Here is a 17,252-nt window from a genome sequence, read left to right as displayed (position 1 = left end):
AGGGCTGTTCTTTTTCTTTATTGATTTTAGAGAGAGGAAGGAAGAGGGAGAGAGAAGTAGAAACCTCAGTGAGAGAGAACATTTTTGGTTGCCTGCTGCGTGCCCCCCACTGGGGATTGGGCCCATAACCTGGGCATGTGCCCTGAGTGGGAATTGAACTGGCAATGTATGTCTTGGTGCATGGGTCGATGCTCAACCACTGAGCCACACTGGTCGTGCAATGTATTTCCATTTTGTAGTATCCTAGCTTCCAGCAGAGTGCTGTGCTTATGTAATAATGCCTCAAGAATTATTATTATTATTTTTTAAAGAATTATTGACTAGCCCTGGCCGGTTTGGCTCAGCGGTTAGAGCGTCGGTCTGCGATCCTAATAGACCCGGGTTCGGTTCCCGCTAAGGGCGCGTACCTTGGTTGCAGTTTGTCCCCGGCCCTGGTTGGTCGTGCGGGTGGCAACCACTCGATGTGTCCCTTTCACGTCGATGTTTCTCTCTCTCTCTCTCTCTCTCTCTCTCTCTCTCTCTCTCTCTCTCTCCCTCCCCTCTACCTGAACAAAAAAATGGAAAAATGTCCTCGGATGAGGATGATAAAAAAAACAAAAACAAAAGAATTATTGACTAGATAGAATTTATTAACTCTGAAGGTAGTACGGGTAAGGAGGTGCCTCTTGTCTGTAATTCCTGATTGTATAGAATTTGTATTCTGCCATTTAACTCCAATCCCTGCATTAGCTAAACCTTCCTCTATACCCAGTCACTTCCAACCCAGGAGGTGATTGTCCCCACGGCTATTCTCTCTTGTTTGAATGACCCCTGTAACTTGTTTCTTGTCTTCAGTAGGCAACGTGGAAGGGTTAGGGTATTGAGATCTCCCATTTCCTCTGAATGCTCCAAGACCAGTTAATGTTGCGGGGTTTTTGAAAAGTCTTGTCAGAGCATTGGCCAGTGAGCTGAAGTGTCTTGGGTTTGATTCCCAGTCAAGGGCATGGCATGTACCTGAGTTGCAGGTTCAATTCCTGGCTCCAATTGGGGTTGTGTGGGAGGCAACCAATTCATCTGTCTCTCTCACATCGATGTTTCTCTCTCCCTCCCCCCTTCCACTCTCTCTGAAAATCAATGGGAAAATATCCTTGGGTGAGGATTAACAACAAAGACTTGTCAGTCAAAATCAGTTGAAAAATTTTTACTGACGTGGGCATGGAAAGGGTAGATATTGGAACTGTACTTCAGGTGGAAAGTTCTGGAAGAGGAGGAGGTCTAAGTACTTCCCCAAGATTTTAATCTGGCAATTGTGGGACTCTGGTATAATGGAAGTTTGGAATCACAGAAGAATGTGGGGTTGAAGGACTGCATCTGGGGCTCCGCTGTTCCCAGTGCTGGAGAGAGGACTCCTGGTCCTTGTCATTCTCTAGAGGCCAGTGCCATGGGTGGGCACACGTGATCAAAAACACTCTTCCCCAGTGCCAATCTAGAAGAACAGACTGGGGATTTGTCTGTTTTCAATGTGACTTGTGGAATGGATCTGAAAACTGTGGAGTTAATCATTTATGTTGCAAGTATCCTGAGAGAATGAATGAAGACTTGGTGAGAACGGTGCTTCTGGGACCCTGACTTCTCATCCATCCGTAGTTACCCAAGAAGAGTGGCTTGGCTCCCCTTCAGAATACAGATGCTTACCATTCCTTTATTTCTCACAGAGGTGGCCTCAGTAACATGCTGTTCCAGTGCTCCTTACCCGACACTGTGGCCACCGTTGGTGACGAGCCCCGGAAGGTGCTCCTGCGGCTGTATGGTGCGATTTTAAAGATGGTGAGTTCCTGGGCTGCTTGGGGACGGGAGGGACCTTCCAACAGTTTAATCTTCTTTCCTAAATTACCTGGGAAGAGATTTTAAGTACTTTAGTGGTGTTAACTGAAGCTATTTAAATATGTTACTTTTATTTTAATTGGGCTGCACAACTTGGCTTTTTGTGTAAATTCTAAGTGAATTCCTGTTTCTACTTTTATATTCATTAGGAAACTAGTACAAACAGTCCCAGCTTTATATCCGGAGAAAGTATAATGTTGGTTAAATCCTTAAGGTGCCTGATTATGTCTGGGTTTTCAGCTGGGGCTCAGGCGTGGTCACAGCAGGGTCACAGCAGGGTCACGGCGCTTCACAGGGCGGTCCCCGCGGGCGGTGTCTGGTCGCGGGGAGCCGAATTTACCAGCTGCCTCCCTTCGGGATGTCTTTAAAGCTTTGAATTTGTTAGCTTTATAATCTTTCTTAATTTTCATATTAAATAATTGAATCTAATTTTTAATTAAAGTGCCTTATTTGTTGCATTGTCCTAACCAATTATAGGATATCCCAAATGTCTGGATTTTTTAAACTAATTTTATACCGTGAGTTTACCATTTTGCTGACCACACATATAAATGTTCGGTGGATATATTTCTGTGGTAGAATTCTGATATCCATTTAAATCTTGTTGGAAGGGCCCATTTTTGTCTTTATGAAACGGAAAATGGTTTTCTGATTTAATATTTAAAACACTAGTCTCAGATCAATCTAAAAAGCAGGTCATGTCCCTGTCTATGATAATTCAATGACATTTAGAAGAATTAAAAGTTAAGATTGGCACTCTATATGTTAATTTATTTTAAAAATTGTCATAATTTGACTGAACCTTTTCATTGGATAATTTTCCTTGACCCTGTCAGGCTGTGAAAGCGGTTAGGGTCTGAAGGGATGGAAACAAGCTAGCCTCGGTGAGGGCCAGTGCCCTTTGCTAGGAAGTCCGAGGCCGCTCACAGTTAGGGGCACAGCTGACCTGCTGCTGGCCTTGGCCCTGACGTTCACAAGCACAAACAGCTCTCGTGTTTACCGTGCAGGTTTTTAAATTTTTTTCATTTAATCAAGTTGCTGTTCTATATCACAGTTTTTGAAGTACCCAATTAATGTCCTTTTGGTACTTTTAATAAAATCAAGCTTCAGCCACTTTTTCTTTGTGGACTTTTATACTCTCTAACAAGTCCCATTTCTGCTCATTTATTTAAGCAGTATTTAAAAAATACTTTAATAACCAGATATTGGAATTGCATGTGATACAAGACTATTTTTAAATCTGATTTATGAGGCTTTTGTTTCTGTTTATAACTTAAATATTATTTTAAACGTGTACTCTGAGGCCCTGGCCGGGTAGCTCAGTTGTTTAGAGTGTTGTCCCAATACACCATGGTTTGGTGTTTGCTTCCCCGTCAGGGCACATAAGGAGCAACCAATGAATGTATAACTTAGCGGAGCAACAAAGTGCTTTTTCTCTCTCTCAAAAAAAATTTTTTTTTTAGACAAATAAACGTGCGCCCCCGCTTCTCCAGGTGCTGGACCTCGCGGGGCGGCCCTGGGCTCTGGAGCAGCAGTGCGCTGGCGGGGCGCGGGGCTCTGCCGTCCAGGACCCTGGGCACCAGCCACGTGGCTGTTGGATGTTTAAAGTGTGGCCAGTGCAGTCAAGAAAGGAAATTTTAAATTTTATTCAGGGTTAATGTAAATTGAAGTAGCCTCACGTAGCTGGTGGCTGTGGCATTGGACAGCACAGCCCCAGAGCGTGCTGCCTCACCGGAAGGTCACCTAGAACCAGCCACAGCATAGCCGGTGACTTGCCCTAAGAGAGTCACCACCAGCACTTCATATTTTGTCCTTTTAAAATGTTAGCAGCCTAGAGTTATCACCTTCTAGTGAGTAAGTACTTCTGTGCAAGGAAGTACCTGGAAATATAATTTGTTTTAACGGAATTTTATGCTTTTATTCACTTTTAAGGGGGCAAAAAAGACTATTGGGTAACTCTGAAAATAAATAGAATAATTGAAGCCACTTAAAAATGGAATTAACTCTTAGCAAACTAATAGAATGGAGAATATTTTACATACAGTTCTCATTTGCATGGGACACTCTACATTGAGCTTCTTGATGATATTTTGATTGGACAAGGTTAGTTTCCAGCGTTGGAACTGCATCTACTGATGACAGCTGGGAACCATGCCTGGAGCATGCTGGGTGCACAGGGAAGCGGGTAGCTGACAGGATGGGCAGTCGGCAAATGTTGACAGTGTCACCACTGACCTGCTAGACAATGAACTCTTTTTTGTTGGGAAAGGAACTGTTCCTTTGTTTCATAGGTGGGAATCTATATTTCCAGCATAATTATTCGATTGAGTCCTTAGTTCAAGTACCCTTTTTTCTTTTTTAAAATAGAAGTTTCAACTGGTAAAACTATGAAACCTACAGCTTCCAATTTAAATATTTTTGGTTCCTAGGTTCTTCAGGATTTATCAGGGGCACTTGTTGCCAGTTAGAACTGCAGGTATTAACGAATACTTTTACAGCACAAGGGGAAATGCAGGGACTCGGAGACATGACTGCGGTGCCCGAGAAGGATGGGGAACTAGAGACTGAGGAGTCAGTAAGAGGCGAGCCAGGCAGCAGCTGGGCTTTCAAAGTTCAGCTTTCACAACACTCAGGGATTTTACCATACATTTAAATCCGTTTTCAGACATTTTCAATTCAGTGTACACTTTTCTGGTAAAAAAAAAATTTTTTTTTTTTTTTTTGGCTGAGCCATGGGTGCAATTACATTGCCAGCTTATCAATTCTTTGAATCTGGCCAATAAGGAAATAAGAGATATTTATGATATACAATGACACTTTGTTCCCATAACAACAACGAAATTGCCAGGATTGGTAGTCACTTGTCAGGCCTGGCATTAAGAGATGTGGCTGAAGGCAGAGTTTAGTACAGTACGACGCCGCCGGCACACTCTCCGTTATGCCGGCTCTGCCTTAGCTGAAAGCACAGCATCTCTCGACACACACAACCGGCACACCCTACCGGTCGGCTGTATAAATGCGGTTGTAACACCCCTTTGAGGTGGGTTAGAATAAGCTCCTTCCTTTAAAAGTGTTAATTGATGACTGCACATAAATATGTATTTTTTTGAAATATTTTGCTGTTTTGCTTAGTTCTATGATAGACAAGTTTAGTTTAGTATGTCCCTTCTTTCCTTTTGTCCTTGTCTTAGGCTTTTGAAATTTTTAATCTCTGTGAGAATCATATGTTAAGTAAAAACATTTTTTTGATTTAGATTTACAATCAATTACAAGTGACTTGGTTTAAAATAATGAGTATTTCTCAACTTTTTCATTTTTCCGTATCTTGGTGTTGTGAGATGTCTAACTTCCTTTATTTCCGTAGTGGCAGTGAAATGGCTGCTCTTGGGTGCAGTTCACTAAGGGTTAAGTAGCAGAAAGCCAAGGTAAAACCCTCCACTGGGTCTGGGCCCACGTTTCTGTCCCACAAACATCTGTCCCTTATTTCTATGTAAGATGAGCCATGAGCAGACTCCCTAACTGTCCTGGCGGTCTTGCTTAGGATTTGTGCTGATTTTAAGGAGCTTATGTAAAGTCCTGTGTTGGACAAGGGAAAGAATGGGTCCATTTGAGAATGTGAATAACATAAGACACAGCTTTGAAAAACAGCTGTACGATATTATTATTTGTAGGGAATTATTATTCATTATTCATAAAAGTATTGGTGTGATCTTAAAACAGTACATGTCAATGTAATTTAGTGTCTATTTTACAGACTAGCTTTACTGTTAACTTTAATGAGGAGGAATGTTATTTACATTAGCTGTGTAGACAATGAAAACTGAATTCAACTATAAAATTGCCCCCAGCTTAAAATTGGGTGGTTTAATAGGAGTTTTTTGCTTTGTTTGTTTTTGGTTTAATAGGAATTTTGAGAAGTAGTACTAGTTTATTTTTTGCCATTGTGGTAAGAAATGTCATTGCTAGAAGAGAGCGTGACGCGATAAAACCAGCTATAAATGTAACTTGATTTTTTTCCTTTCTGATACTGGGAAGGAACATGAGCTCTGCAGCGGCCAGTAGCAGCCTTTTCAAAGAAGCAAGTTTGGCTGATTACAAATAACCAGTTTGCTTATTTATCATGAATTGTGGAAGACACAAATGTCAGTACGTATTGTTCATTCAATGTCACCTGTGCCAGTTGGCGGAAGTCTCAGAGGATTGCTTTGTCCCTTCCTCTGTCAGAACAGTGACTCTGTGTTGAGCCAATCCCTTCAGCGCATGATTGGAGAGATTTGGCCTCACCGTTTTCAACGGTCTCACAGGCATGGATGTTTATAATACCCATCAAAGATCTCTCAAGTGTTTTCTGGAAAAATGTTTTGTTTTGTTTTTTGGGTAATAGAAGGCTAATATTAGTGCTTGTTTGAGTACTAACCATAACACAATTAAAGGTCTCAAGGCACAACGCAGATATGTGTTAGTGATTCAGAAGATTAAAATTTGGTACATGATCTTTTTTGAATGCAGAAAACAAAATGTGGTCTTCCCTGTTTCCTCTTAACTCCAATTTAATTAAAAATTAACCCAAAATAAAATATGGAACAGCCCATAGATAGTCAGTTTTAAACTATTGGCTACTGACAAATTGACATTTCTCTCTGAACTAAGGTCACCCTTACTGTGGAGACAGTGTGACTGATGCCCCTTCACTAAGAGCCCTGCTTTGTCCCAAGAGACTTAAAGCACATGTCCCTGGTAACTGAAGACTCTGAATTCTATATTTTTCTTCCTCATTATATTAGGGTCATCATGAGTTTAAGTTGTTTTGTTTACTGTGCTTTTAAAAAAAAATCCGCTTATACTTTTGAATATGGTGTAACTGTCTCTAAGGTATCAAAATGTCCTTCTCAGAAGTCAAACATTTTGCTTCTGTTGTATTCCCATTTGGTCTCGCCCAGCATTATTTTGGCTCGTACTTGCCAGATAGTTGCCCAGTTACGAACTGCAGTCCTTCTTTCATACCTGCTTTGGTGCCTTCTTTTGGTAACTAAATAAACCACACACGACTGTGTCTTATTTTGACATATTCAAAGTGTCTTTGTCTTGCTGGTCTTAAATTATGTTTGAGATTTATAGCATGAAACCCATACAGATATCTGGCCCCTGGAACGATGATGTGACCGCAGCCCACCCCTCTTGGGAAGGAATGAATGTCTTTGTGTTGGGTGGCATGAAGGGCATTGGGGTAATGTACCACTTTAGCTGTATGTGCATGTGTTCTCTGCTGCAGGCTTGTCCATGCGATCGTGCCTGGAGCACTCTGGTTTCCAGGTGACAGACACGATTCACGGTATAGTATGAGTCCTCTGAAGTCGGAGCGTTCTCTACAGCTTTCATTTCCTCCTTTTGAGTTCTTGGTCTCTGAAATGCTTTTTTAAAAGAAAGTTGTAATGCTTGTGTTAAGTAGCACCAGCTACAGTTTGTGCTGTGTTTAAAGAGGTACAGTGATTAAGATGTCAGAATGTTATGTATTGAATATACCACTCATTGTTTTATTTGGGGGGGGGGGTTGTTTTTGTCCAAGGCAAATCAGATCCCCTTCTTCTGTTTCCTCAGTAGAAAATGACAAACAGTAATTTTAGAAATTTATGGACCTCAACTTGAGAAATCAACTGAAGTGTTAACCTTCTTCCTTCATACCACTTTCAGCATTAAGGAAACACCAGGAATATATGGATATTTTGGTCAGAGTTGGAAACAAACTCTCTTCCTTGTCCGATCAGTTAGTACCCTTTCTCATGTCTCTGCCTGCTGCCTGGTGGCTTTGTGGAGTTCAGCAGTGCTGACCCGACAGGAAGCTACACAGGCTGCAGAGGCCAGGCCACCCTCCCGGGAACCGCGGCTCCCCGTCAGCCCTTGGGCTCTTCGCATGCTGCCGATATTTTCACCTCGGATGCCTCGGGAGACTTGGGGCAGCAGCTTACCCTTGATCAGACATAAATTTTGGGAAGGTTCTGAAAGGAGCCTTCCTTACCAAGACTTCTACTAACCTATCCTTACTGGCCTAGTCTTTAGAAGTTCTAGTCTCCTGTTGATGTTCAGCAAATCATCCAATTTTGCAAAGTTCAAAAGGATCAAATTGTTTTAGAATGTTCCTTGCGCTAATTGAAGATACTTTTTTTTTTTTTAATCCTCGCTGGAGGACATTTTTGCATTTATCTTCAGATAGAGCGGGAGGGAGAGAGGGGCGAAGAGAGAGAAAGAAACATAGATGGGAGAGAGACACATCAAGTGGTTGCCACCCACATGACCCTAGCCAGGGCCGGGGACAAACTGCAACTGAGGTACGTGCTGTTAGCGGAAACCGAACCCGGGAGACTAGTCTGCAGGCCAATGCTCTAACCGCTGAGCAAAGCTGCCCAGGGCTAATTGAAGATATGCTAGAGACTACTGTAAAATAGAACTCACTGGTCTGTCTAACTTTTCATTCATATGTGCTCATTAAATAACCACACACACTATATTTTAAACTATTGCATTGTCATCTCATATTTTAATATGTTCTGTAAAATGTTTTCAGGAAATGCTGTAAGAAACCATAAAAGCAATAATTTACTTTGAAATACAATTACAGCTCATAGAAATCCTGGAGAAGGAAGGTTAGGGTCCATGGTGGCACGGAGAAGAAAGCGTGCTGCAGAACCAGTGGGAAGGGCCCGAGTCTGCTGGACCTTCTGTGGGGTCGAGATTCTCACACTCTTCTTCCCCAGGTTACACGAGAGGAACATGGTCCCGTCGTTAACAAGCAACTCTCCTAGAGAGTTGAGTGTGGTCAGAAACCAGGGTGGGTCTTAGAAGCCTTCAAAGCTGCAGGCTGCACAGTAAAGAAGCCCGCATCGTCCCAGGACCAGTGAGTGGCACGACCGCTGAGCACTCAGAAGAGTACGAACAGCTGTCACTTGGAGGGTGAAGCTGAGAGTCTGGGCATGAGTCAGGACTCGGCTCATAGGATAATCCCAGGTCAATGGAGAGGGGGAGGACTTTCTGGACCACATTTTAGATGCCCTAGAAGTTGAGTCTAGCTAACATTTGGATTATTCTTTCTTTTTTATTTATTTATTTTTTATCCTCACCCGAGGACATTTTTGCATTTATCTTCAGATAGAGTGGGAGGGAGAGCGGGAGGAGGAGGAGGAGGAGAGAGAAACAGCGATGTGAGAGAAACACATCGAGTGGTTGCCATGCATACGACCCCAACCGGGGCCAAACTGCCCCCGCGATACGGGTCCTTGACCGGCAATTGAACCCAAGACCCTTTGGTCCGCAGGCCGATGCTCTAACCGCTGAGCTCTAACCGGTCAGGGCTCCAAAGCATTTTTAAAGGCCACAACCAACTACTCTTTCATACAGTTGTAACCTTTGAAAAAGACAATCTATTTAGTTCTTTTTTGGTGGGGAAGGGCTGATGGACATAAGAGAATGTCCTTCATGTTTCTATAAAACACTCTTATTTGTATCTTTTTATCTCTGTAGCCAACATTGTGTTTAACGTAGTGGCTACTTCCGTATTATGACATTTTCTGTAATTGATGATTGGATTTCTTAGATAACATTTCCAGTTTATTACACTGTTGATGACATGTCCTTCTTTGTAGTTGACTCGTCACTTCTCCCAGTCTATCCTGCCAGCAGCTCAGCAATATTGGATCTTTAAAGATACTTTGAAGATAAATGTTTCAGATAGTACAAATCACATTTTGATAGCTGTGTGCCACTTCATGTCATTCAGACTAATTTATTTACATGCACACACAGACTCAGGAGAACCAAGTGCTGCTCACAGCATGTGGCTGTGTTAGAGTGGTCTGGTCACAACCCTGGTTCCCTCATTGTTACAGGAGTCTTGTATTAAGAAGTGTCCCGCCCTGGCCGGTTTGGCTCAGCGGTTAGAGCGTCAGCCTGCGGTCCTGAGAGACCTGGGTTCGGTTTCCGCTAAGGGCACGTACCTCGGTTGCAGTTTGTCCCCGGCCCTGGTTGGGTCGTGTGGGTGGCGACCACTCGACGTGTCCCTTTCACGTCGATGCTTCTCTCTCTCTCTCTCTCTCTCTCTCTCTCTCTCTCTCTCTCTCCCTCCCACACTCCATCTGAACAAAAAATGGAGAAGATGTCCTCGGGTGAGGATTAAAAAAAAAAAAAAAAAAAAAAGGCCTTTGCCCTGGCCGGTTTGGCTCAGCGGTTAGAGCGCCCACCTGCGGTCCGGAGAGACCCGGGTTCGGTTCCCGCTAAGGGCATGTACCTTGGTTGCAGTTTGTCCCTGGCCCTGGTTGGTCGTGCGGGTGGCAGCCACTCGATGTGTCCCTTTCACATCGACGTTTCTCTCTTTCTCTTCCTCTCTCCCCCTCCCACTCTATCTGTACAAAAAATGGAAAAATGTCCTCGGGTGAGGATAAAAAAAATAAAAATAAAATTGTTATCCTTCTTAAAAAAAAAGAAAAAAAAAAGAAGTGTCCCACAGCCCTGGCCAGTTTGGCTCAGCTGTTAGAGCGTCGCCCCATGGACCAGAGAGTCCCAGGTTCGGTTCCCGCTAAGGGTACATACCTCAATCGCAATTTGTCTCCAGCCCGTTTGGGGTCCTCTGGGTGGCAACCACTTGATGTGTCTCTCACACGTCGATGTTTCTCTCTCTCCCCCCCTCCCCCTTTCTCTCCCCCTCTCTCTCCCTCCCGCTCTGTCTGAAAATATATGTAAAAATGTCCTCGGGTGAGGATTAAAAAAAAAAAATGTGTCCCATAATAAGAGTTTATCTTGCCCAATGGCTTAAACAGATTTAAAGAAATAAACTGGTTAGATTGTGAAACGTCAGGTAAATTAAAGTAGAAAGTTTTTGAACCCTAAAATTATATGTGACAAAATCTAATCAGGTGGTATTTCCTCATCTTTGCCCCTAAAGATGTCTTATTACCAGTGGATTTTCATCTTTGCAAATCACGAAATAGAACATTTTAAACACTAATAACCTGTCATACGAACATCTTTTTTTATGGTCTTTAAAGTTCAGAAGACTTAAATGCGATTTTGTCAGAAAAGGCAACATTGGAAACTTTGTACCATATGTATTTATTATTAAAGTAACATACTTTTAAACACTTTTTGAAGTATGGACATATATAAAGTAAAAAGTGAAAGTCCTCTATTCTCTCATCTTATTATTTCCTATCTAATAGAATTTAGGCTTTTAGGAATTTAGGTTTTAAAATATGTTCTTATTGGTTTTTTTAGAGAGGAAGAGAGAGAGAGAAACATCAATCAGCGGCTCCTGCATGCCCCCACTGGGGATCGAGCCCGCAACCCCAGCATGTGCCCTGACCGGGAATCAAACCAAGATTTCTCAGTCCATGAGCCATTGCTCAATCCACGGAGCCACACCGGCCAGGAAAGAATGTAGGTTTTAAATTTAAATGTTTTTGGCCAATCAAAATCTGTTTCAGCTTTTAAAATCTTCTGTAATTGCCCTGGCCAGTTTGGCTCATCGGTTAGACTCTAATCATTAGAGTGTCAGCCTGCAGATTGGAGAGTCAAGGGTTCGATTCGGTCAAGGGTGTGTTGCTCGGTTACATTTCAATTCCAGGCCCTGGTTGGGGTCATGCAGGAGGCAGCCAATTGATGTGTGTCTCCAGTTAATGTTTCTGTCTCTTTCTCTCCCTTCCTCCCTCTCATTCTATCTGAAAATCAATGGAAAAATATCCTGGAGCCCTGGCCAGTTTGGCTCAGCGGTTAGAGCATCGGCCTGTGGTCCCAAGAGACCCGAGTTCGGTTCCTGATAATGGCACATAACTGGGTTGCAGTTTGTCCCCGGCCCTGGTTGGGTCGTGTGGGACACTCGATGTGTCCCTTTCACGTGGATGTTTCTCTCTCTCCCCCCCCCCCCGCCCCCCACTCTAGCTGAACAAAAAATGAAAAACTGTCCTCGGGTGAGGATTAAAGAAAGAAAGAAAGAAAAGAAAAATATGTTGGAGTGAGGATTAAAAATAAAAAAATAAAATCTTCTTTAATGTTAAAGCATACCCCTTTATTATTGCTACCACTCTAGTCTACTTTATTTCCTATATCACTGTCTAATGAATACATGGATTATAATGAATACTTAACAGGTTCTCTTGAAAACCAAAATAGGAACAAAAGAATGAGGAAGATAGAAATCAGAAGCACTATATTTTTGATTCCCACTGGATGTCTTTTTTTGGTAAAATCTTGATCCCATTTAAAGTGTACAATTCAGTGGTTTTAGGATATTCATAGAGTTGGGTGTCTTAGTATATTTGATGCATTCTGATTCTTAGGTATTGAAATTTCAGTTTCTTTTATAAACTTCATATTTATTTTGTAATCCTCACCCGAGGATATTTTTCCATTTATCTTCAGATAGAGTGGGAGAGAGGGAGGGAGGAAGGGAGGAAGAGAGAAAGCGGGAGAGAGAGAAAAACATCAGTGTGAGAGAGACCTATTGATTGGCTGTCTCCCGTTGGACTCGACCAGGGCGGGGGCCTGGCCGCATCCGAGGTGCATGCCTTTGATCAGAATTGAACCCACGACTCTTTGGTCTGTGGGTCAATGCTGAACCACTAAGCCAAACCAGCCAGGGTTAAACTTTTTATTATGGAGAATTTCAGATGTAACAAAAGTAGACCAGAAGAGTCTAATGCACCCTAAGTGCCTCTGACCAGTCTTCTTTCTTCTTTACCCTCATTCACGCTCCAGTGGTATTCTGAAGCGAATTCCAGACTCCTGCTCCTCCATGAATGTTTCAGTCTGTATCTAAGGCCATTTTTTAAAAAATGGCCAGAGTAATGTTCACATTTAAAAAAATCACTAATTATTTAATATTAAATAACCAGTCAAGTGTTCACTTTTCTGATAAATGTAAAAAAAGTTCAGGTTTTTTTTAAAGGGGACTCCCACTTTATTTAATTTAATTTACTTATTGATATGTATTTTTTGGTACGTTCCCCTAGTGGGAACTGAACCCGGGACTCTGGTCCACAGGCTGACATTCGAACCGCTGAACCAAACTGGCCAGAGCAAAAAATGTTCAGTTTTATTTTATAATTTACGAAAGCTAATTTTTATGGATGTGTGAGTTAGTTGGCAGAAAATTTGAAGTCATGTTAAATATTTGTACAATATATTTTAATATCTACTTCAGACAAATTTGGGCCTGTGAAGTAAAATCCCACAGATCGCAAGATATATTTTACTGTCTTCCCAGACAGAAACGTTCTCTGACCTCCTATTTGGCGATGTGAGTCTCTCTTCTTGGCTCACCTCAGGAGGAGGCCTCTTCTCTCACCTTTTCATGAGTATCTTCTTGGCTTGAGATTCCCTGAATTTATTCACAGGACTGAGGGAACCTGAGCATTCTGTACTGAGGAAACAGAACAGAAGGTTGACCACGACAGAAGTCCATCTTGCCTTCATGATGGTGCTCTGATGGCATAAGTAATGCATGTGTTTGGCGGGGGGCGGGGGGGATTATTTGCACTTACTGGTGTTAATATGTTCAAAGGGAATGGCCTTGGGGACTAAGCCAGTTCTAACTTTGGATGAAGTGACTTGCTTTTGAGAGCACCATTAGACAAGGAAAAGGGACTTCTGTTGGCTTAATAACCTATTTAACTGTATCTCCTTAAGAAGATACAGTTCAAGAAATAACTCCTATCCCATAGGGATAACCAATCATTTAGAATTCTGTACAGGTCAAATCCCGTTACAGCAAATTTCAGTAGGCTATCTGAATTCCTTATGTGTTAAAGCTTTCCCTACAAAGTATCAATAGGAAATATATCATATAATAGAACTCCTTTTGTGTAAACTTACCTTGGGGAGAAAAAGCCCAAGGATGTAATGTTTTGGGGGCATATCAGCCCCTTCAGTGTTCCAGTCAACACTGTAGCTGTTTCCCAGTGTCAGGAGCATGCGTGTGAGTTTGCCATGGCCAGTCAGCTCTGTCACCCTAGGCTGCACCTTAAGTTGGCACCTTGAACTTCACGGTGCTTGAGTGTTTGTTTATTCATGCCATCCAAAATGTGTTCAAGCACCAGAATTTGCTTGGTGCTTTTTGGAAAGACATAAATAAAAGATGGAGTCCATATTCAAAAGTTAACTTACAGGCCGCTGGGTTGAGGAGACAAAGTCTAAGGTAACCATGCAGTCATGAGAGTATTTTAGGGTAAAGCTTTCATGATACCTAATGACTCCCCCCTAAGGCTTATCACATCTTACACCAAGCCATCAGCACAGGTCTAAAAGTATTTCAGTGGCCTTTTCATTTTTGTAGCTCTCATCTTAACGGGATTTAACCTGTACCTTTTTCATCAGAGAGGTGCAGAGTACACAAAATGTTATATATACCCCATTTGTATTTTCTGTACTTTGTACAAAATGTACTTAACTGGATGGTAAAGATACTATTAATTATATGTAAGTGCAAGGCTTTGCAGATAGCCTCATGCACATGAATATTTACATTGTTTACTTTATATCAAGTAAGCTAGAATGCACACTGTTGATGCCAAACACATTAAATAAAATGTCTGTGGAATGTTACTTCCGTGTATGATGGATGAGAGTGTTGCTTTAAATCACTAGGTTTTTTTGTTTTTTTTTGTTTTTTTAATGGTGCTAGAGTAGCTGGTGTTGCTTAACGTGGCATTTTTTTTCCTGTCCACACTTTCCACCCTTGGTACAGGTGTTTTTGATAAAGCTGTGGAATGGAAAGGTATGTTTTTCATGGGATGTTCAAGAATCTTTTACCTTAACATTTTTAAAGAGCTTCCTTTATGGGCTTCCTTCTGTGTCTGACATAAGCAGACTTTAGTTTAATTTTAACAACATATTTCTAGAGGCAATATTTGAATATAAAATGTTGACGTGATGCTTAGTTTCTGACTTGCTTTTCCCATGCCCTGGTTAGAAGACAATATGAAGGTTTTTAAAGGACTTGGGGTGGGGGGTTGCTTTGAGAAGAAATGGTCTGTGCCATGAAGGAACAGTAGCCAGAGTGGCAGAGTTCATGATTTAGTTGTTGTTATTGCTAGGATCCTGGTTACCAGTAATTTGCAATTTCATTGTGGAAAATGATGTGAACGTATCCCAAAAGGTGAACTAAGTTTAGGGACTATACTAAATTTGCACAAACCTCTTTGGAGGACAAATTTATATTGAATGGAACGAGCAGAGTTAGTCTGAAAGAAGCAAGTTGGTGGGCTTGCTCGTCTGCACAGTTTCTGTGCCAAGTCACCTGCCTGCACAGGGCTTTCTTCTCCGTCTGAGTTCTGTGCTGACCACACTTGCCGCGGCATGCGGACATTCCCTGCTCTTGCCCGGCGAAGGCCTTCCTCTGGAGAGAGCCACCTGGCTATTGGTGAGACTCAGCTTGTCCTTTGGTCTGTGGAAGGCCTGATTGGAAGAGCGCCCTCTATCGACTTTCCTCAAACAATGAAATTGTGAAATGGTACACCAGAGTGATTGTCGCAGCTACTTGGTCTCAACAGCACTTCCCTTTCCTTGTAAAGAAACAAAGCGCTTCTTCAGGTGTTGGTACTAGTACTGGTTACTGGTGGTGCATTTTAGACATCAGTGGGCTGAGAAGCACTCATTACAAATCTGTGATGTTTTGTTAACCCTGGCTGTTCTGGTGGTTGCAAAGTTAGTGTCTGCTTAGTGTCCCCCTCTCACCGGAAGTGTTTGCTTTTTCTCATTCATAGAGGTCCTGTAATAAAGAGGGATCCGAACAAGCTCAGAATGAAAGTGAATTTCAAGTAAGTAATGAAATCCATTCTGCATCTTTGTGAGGTGTAACCGTGTTAGCCGACCTTGGCCACTGTGGTGGGGCAGTAGTACCCGGAGAACCCTGGTCTGTCTGTCCATCTGAGAGGATGAGCTCTTGGTGTATGGGGGCCACCTCAGTAAGACAGAGGACAGTGGGTGTTCCCAGTTCCTACTGAGGCAGTGCACGTGTGGTGTCTTCAGGGCGACCTGAAGGGCATTTGGGGTGCTGAGAGATGGCAGTTTGAGTAACACTTGTGTGTGATATTCTGATGGAGGCAGCTTGGGTCTCAGTGGTGTCTGTCACTGCCCAGTTGTTTCAGTGACCACTCTTCCTGGGCAGGTAGGAGTGTTTTTTCTTATGCAAGCTACCCAGGTAGGAGATGCGTCTTCCTCAATTACAAGATTTGATTTAGAGTGACCCACTTTCCAAAGTGCATATATTCAGAAGAGCTTGAGGTCAAGAGCACTGAGGTGTCACCCTGTCCCCTTGTTGAGGCTCAGAAGTGGGGAGTCTGGAGCACTTCAGAGGGGAAACAACTTTTGAGCATACTCTCCCAAGTTTGTATGCCACGGGTGTGTGTGCAAGTGCGTGTACACACAACACACACACACACACACATATCAACATACTGGTTTAATAATTACTAATTGTGTAGTGGTTACTTAAATAATCAAGACAGGCATCAAAAAGAAGTGTGATTATAAAGGAATAACAGTGCTGATATCTTGTCCTCATGATTTGGTGGGTTGTTTTGCATGCGCCCTGCTCTGGAGACCCTGGTCCAGAGGATCTAGCACTGACTGAGAAGTCAGTCACTGGGTGGAAAATGATTGACAGTATTTTCAGCCACTCTGACTGAGCCCTTCGTGTGTAGACCTTTGTACCTGCTGCTAGTTGGAAATGTTGGAGCACCAGACCTCCAGGAGGCTAAACCCAAATCAGTCCTCCTTGCGTTGGGACTTTTCGGAAGCGGTGGCAGGACCCTCACCTGTTTTGAAACATTTCCTTCCCTAGTGCAGCTGGGTCGCAGGCACAAAGTCAGGATTCGTCTCTCTTCTGCTCATCCTCGTCTCCTTCCTCAGCTCCTGCCGTCTGCTTTACTGCTAGAACTCTCCCCAGTGTGGCCCACGGCCCTCTTCCTGTGCTGCCACTCTCCGGCTACCTGATCCAAACCTTGTCTGCATTTCTCCCTTAGGCCAAAGGTTCACAGTTCCTGTCCTCCACCCAGACCCTGCCTGGGATTCACACCATCTGCTACCAGTCTCGCCCTGGGTGCTTACTTTTCCTTAAGAGCAAGCAGTGAGGGGCTTGGAGACCTTGTGGTTACAAAGACCACAGTGGTCCATGCGCTCAGTCCAAGATTACTTGCAGCCTGTTTGTCTTGCTTGTGACTTAGTGTTTTCTTTCATTTCCTTCCTTTCCAGATTCTTCCATCCACACACCACCCCTCTTTCTCCCTCCTGTGAATAAGTAAGGAGCTGCAGTATCACTTAAGAACAAAGGGGTCTTGTTTACAGTGTTCAGAGCCATGCTTCAGAGATTGGGACGTTCTTGTCTCGTCCCATCTTCACCATTCCTG

The 17,252-nt window shown here is 42.9% G+C and overlaps 1 protein-coding gene across 3 annotated transcripts in view; it reads left to right on the top strand.

Annotated features, from left to right (window-relative positions):
* CHKA (choline kinase alpha) overlaps positions 1-17,252 on the top strand; it is a 49,666-nt gene that overhangs the window by 12,465 nt on the left and 19,949 nt on the right. Inside the window, exons 2-4 of one of the 3 annotated variants that reach the window (XM_036259396.1) lie at positions 1,695-1,806; positions 14,591-14,620; positions 15,609-15,662. In XM_036259396.1, coding sequence (XP_036115289.1) covers positions 1,695-1,806; positions 14,591-14,620; positions 15,609-15,662 — 196 coding nt within the window. The remainder of the gene's footprint in view (positions 1-1,694; positions 1,807-14,590; positions 14,621-15,608; positions 15,663-17,252) is intronic. The other 2 variants (XM_036259393.1, XM_036259395.1) reach the window with 2 other exon arrangements.

This window comes from Molossus molossus, unplaced genomic scaffold, assembly GCF_014108415.1.
Source record: "Molossus molossus isolate mMolMol1 unplaced genomic scaffold, mMolMol1.p scaffold_m16_p_13, whole genome shotgun sequence".
Classification (NCBI taxonomy): domain Eukaryota; kingdom Metazoa; phylum Chordata; class Mammalia; order Chiroptera; family Molossidae; genus Molossus; species Molossus molossus.
Note: the sequence above shows the minus strand (reverse complement) of the source record. Positions and strands in the feature narration are given on the sequence as shown.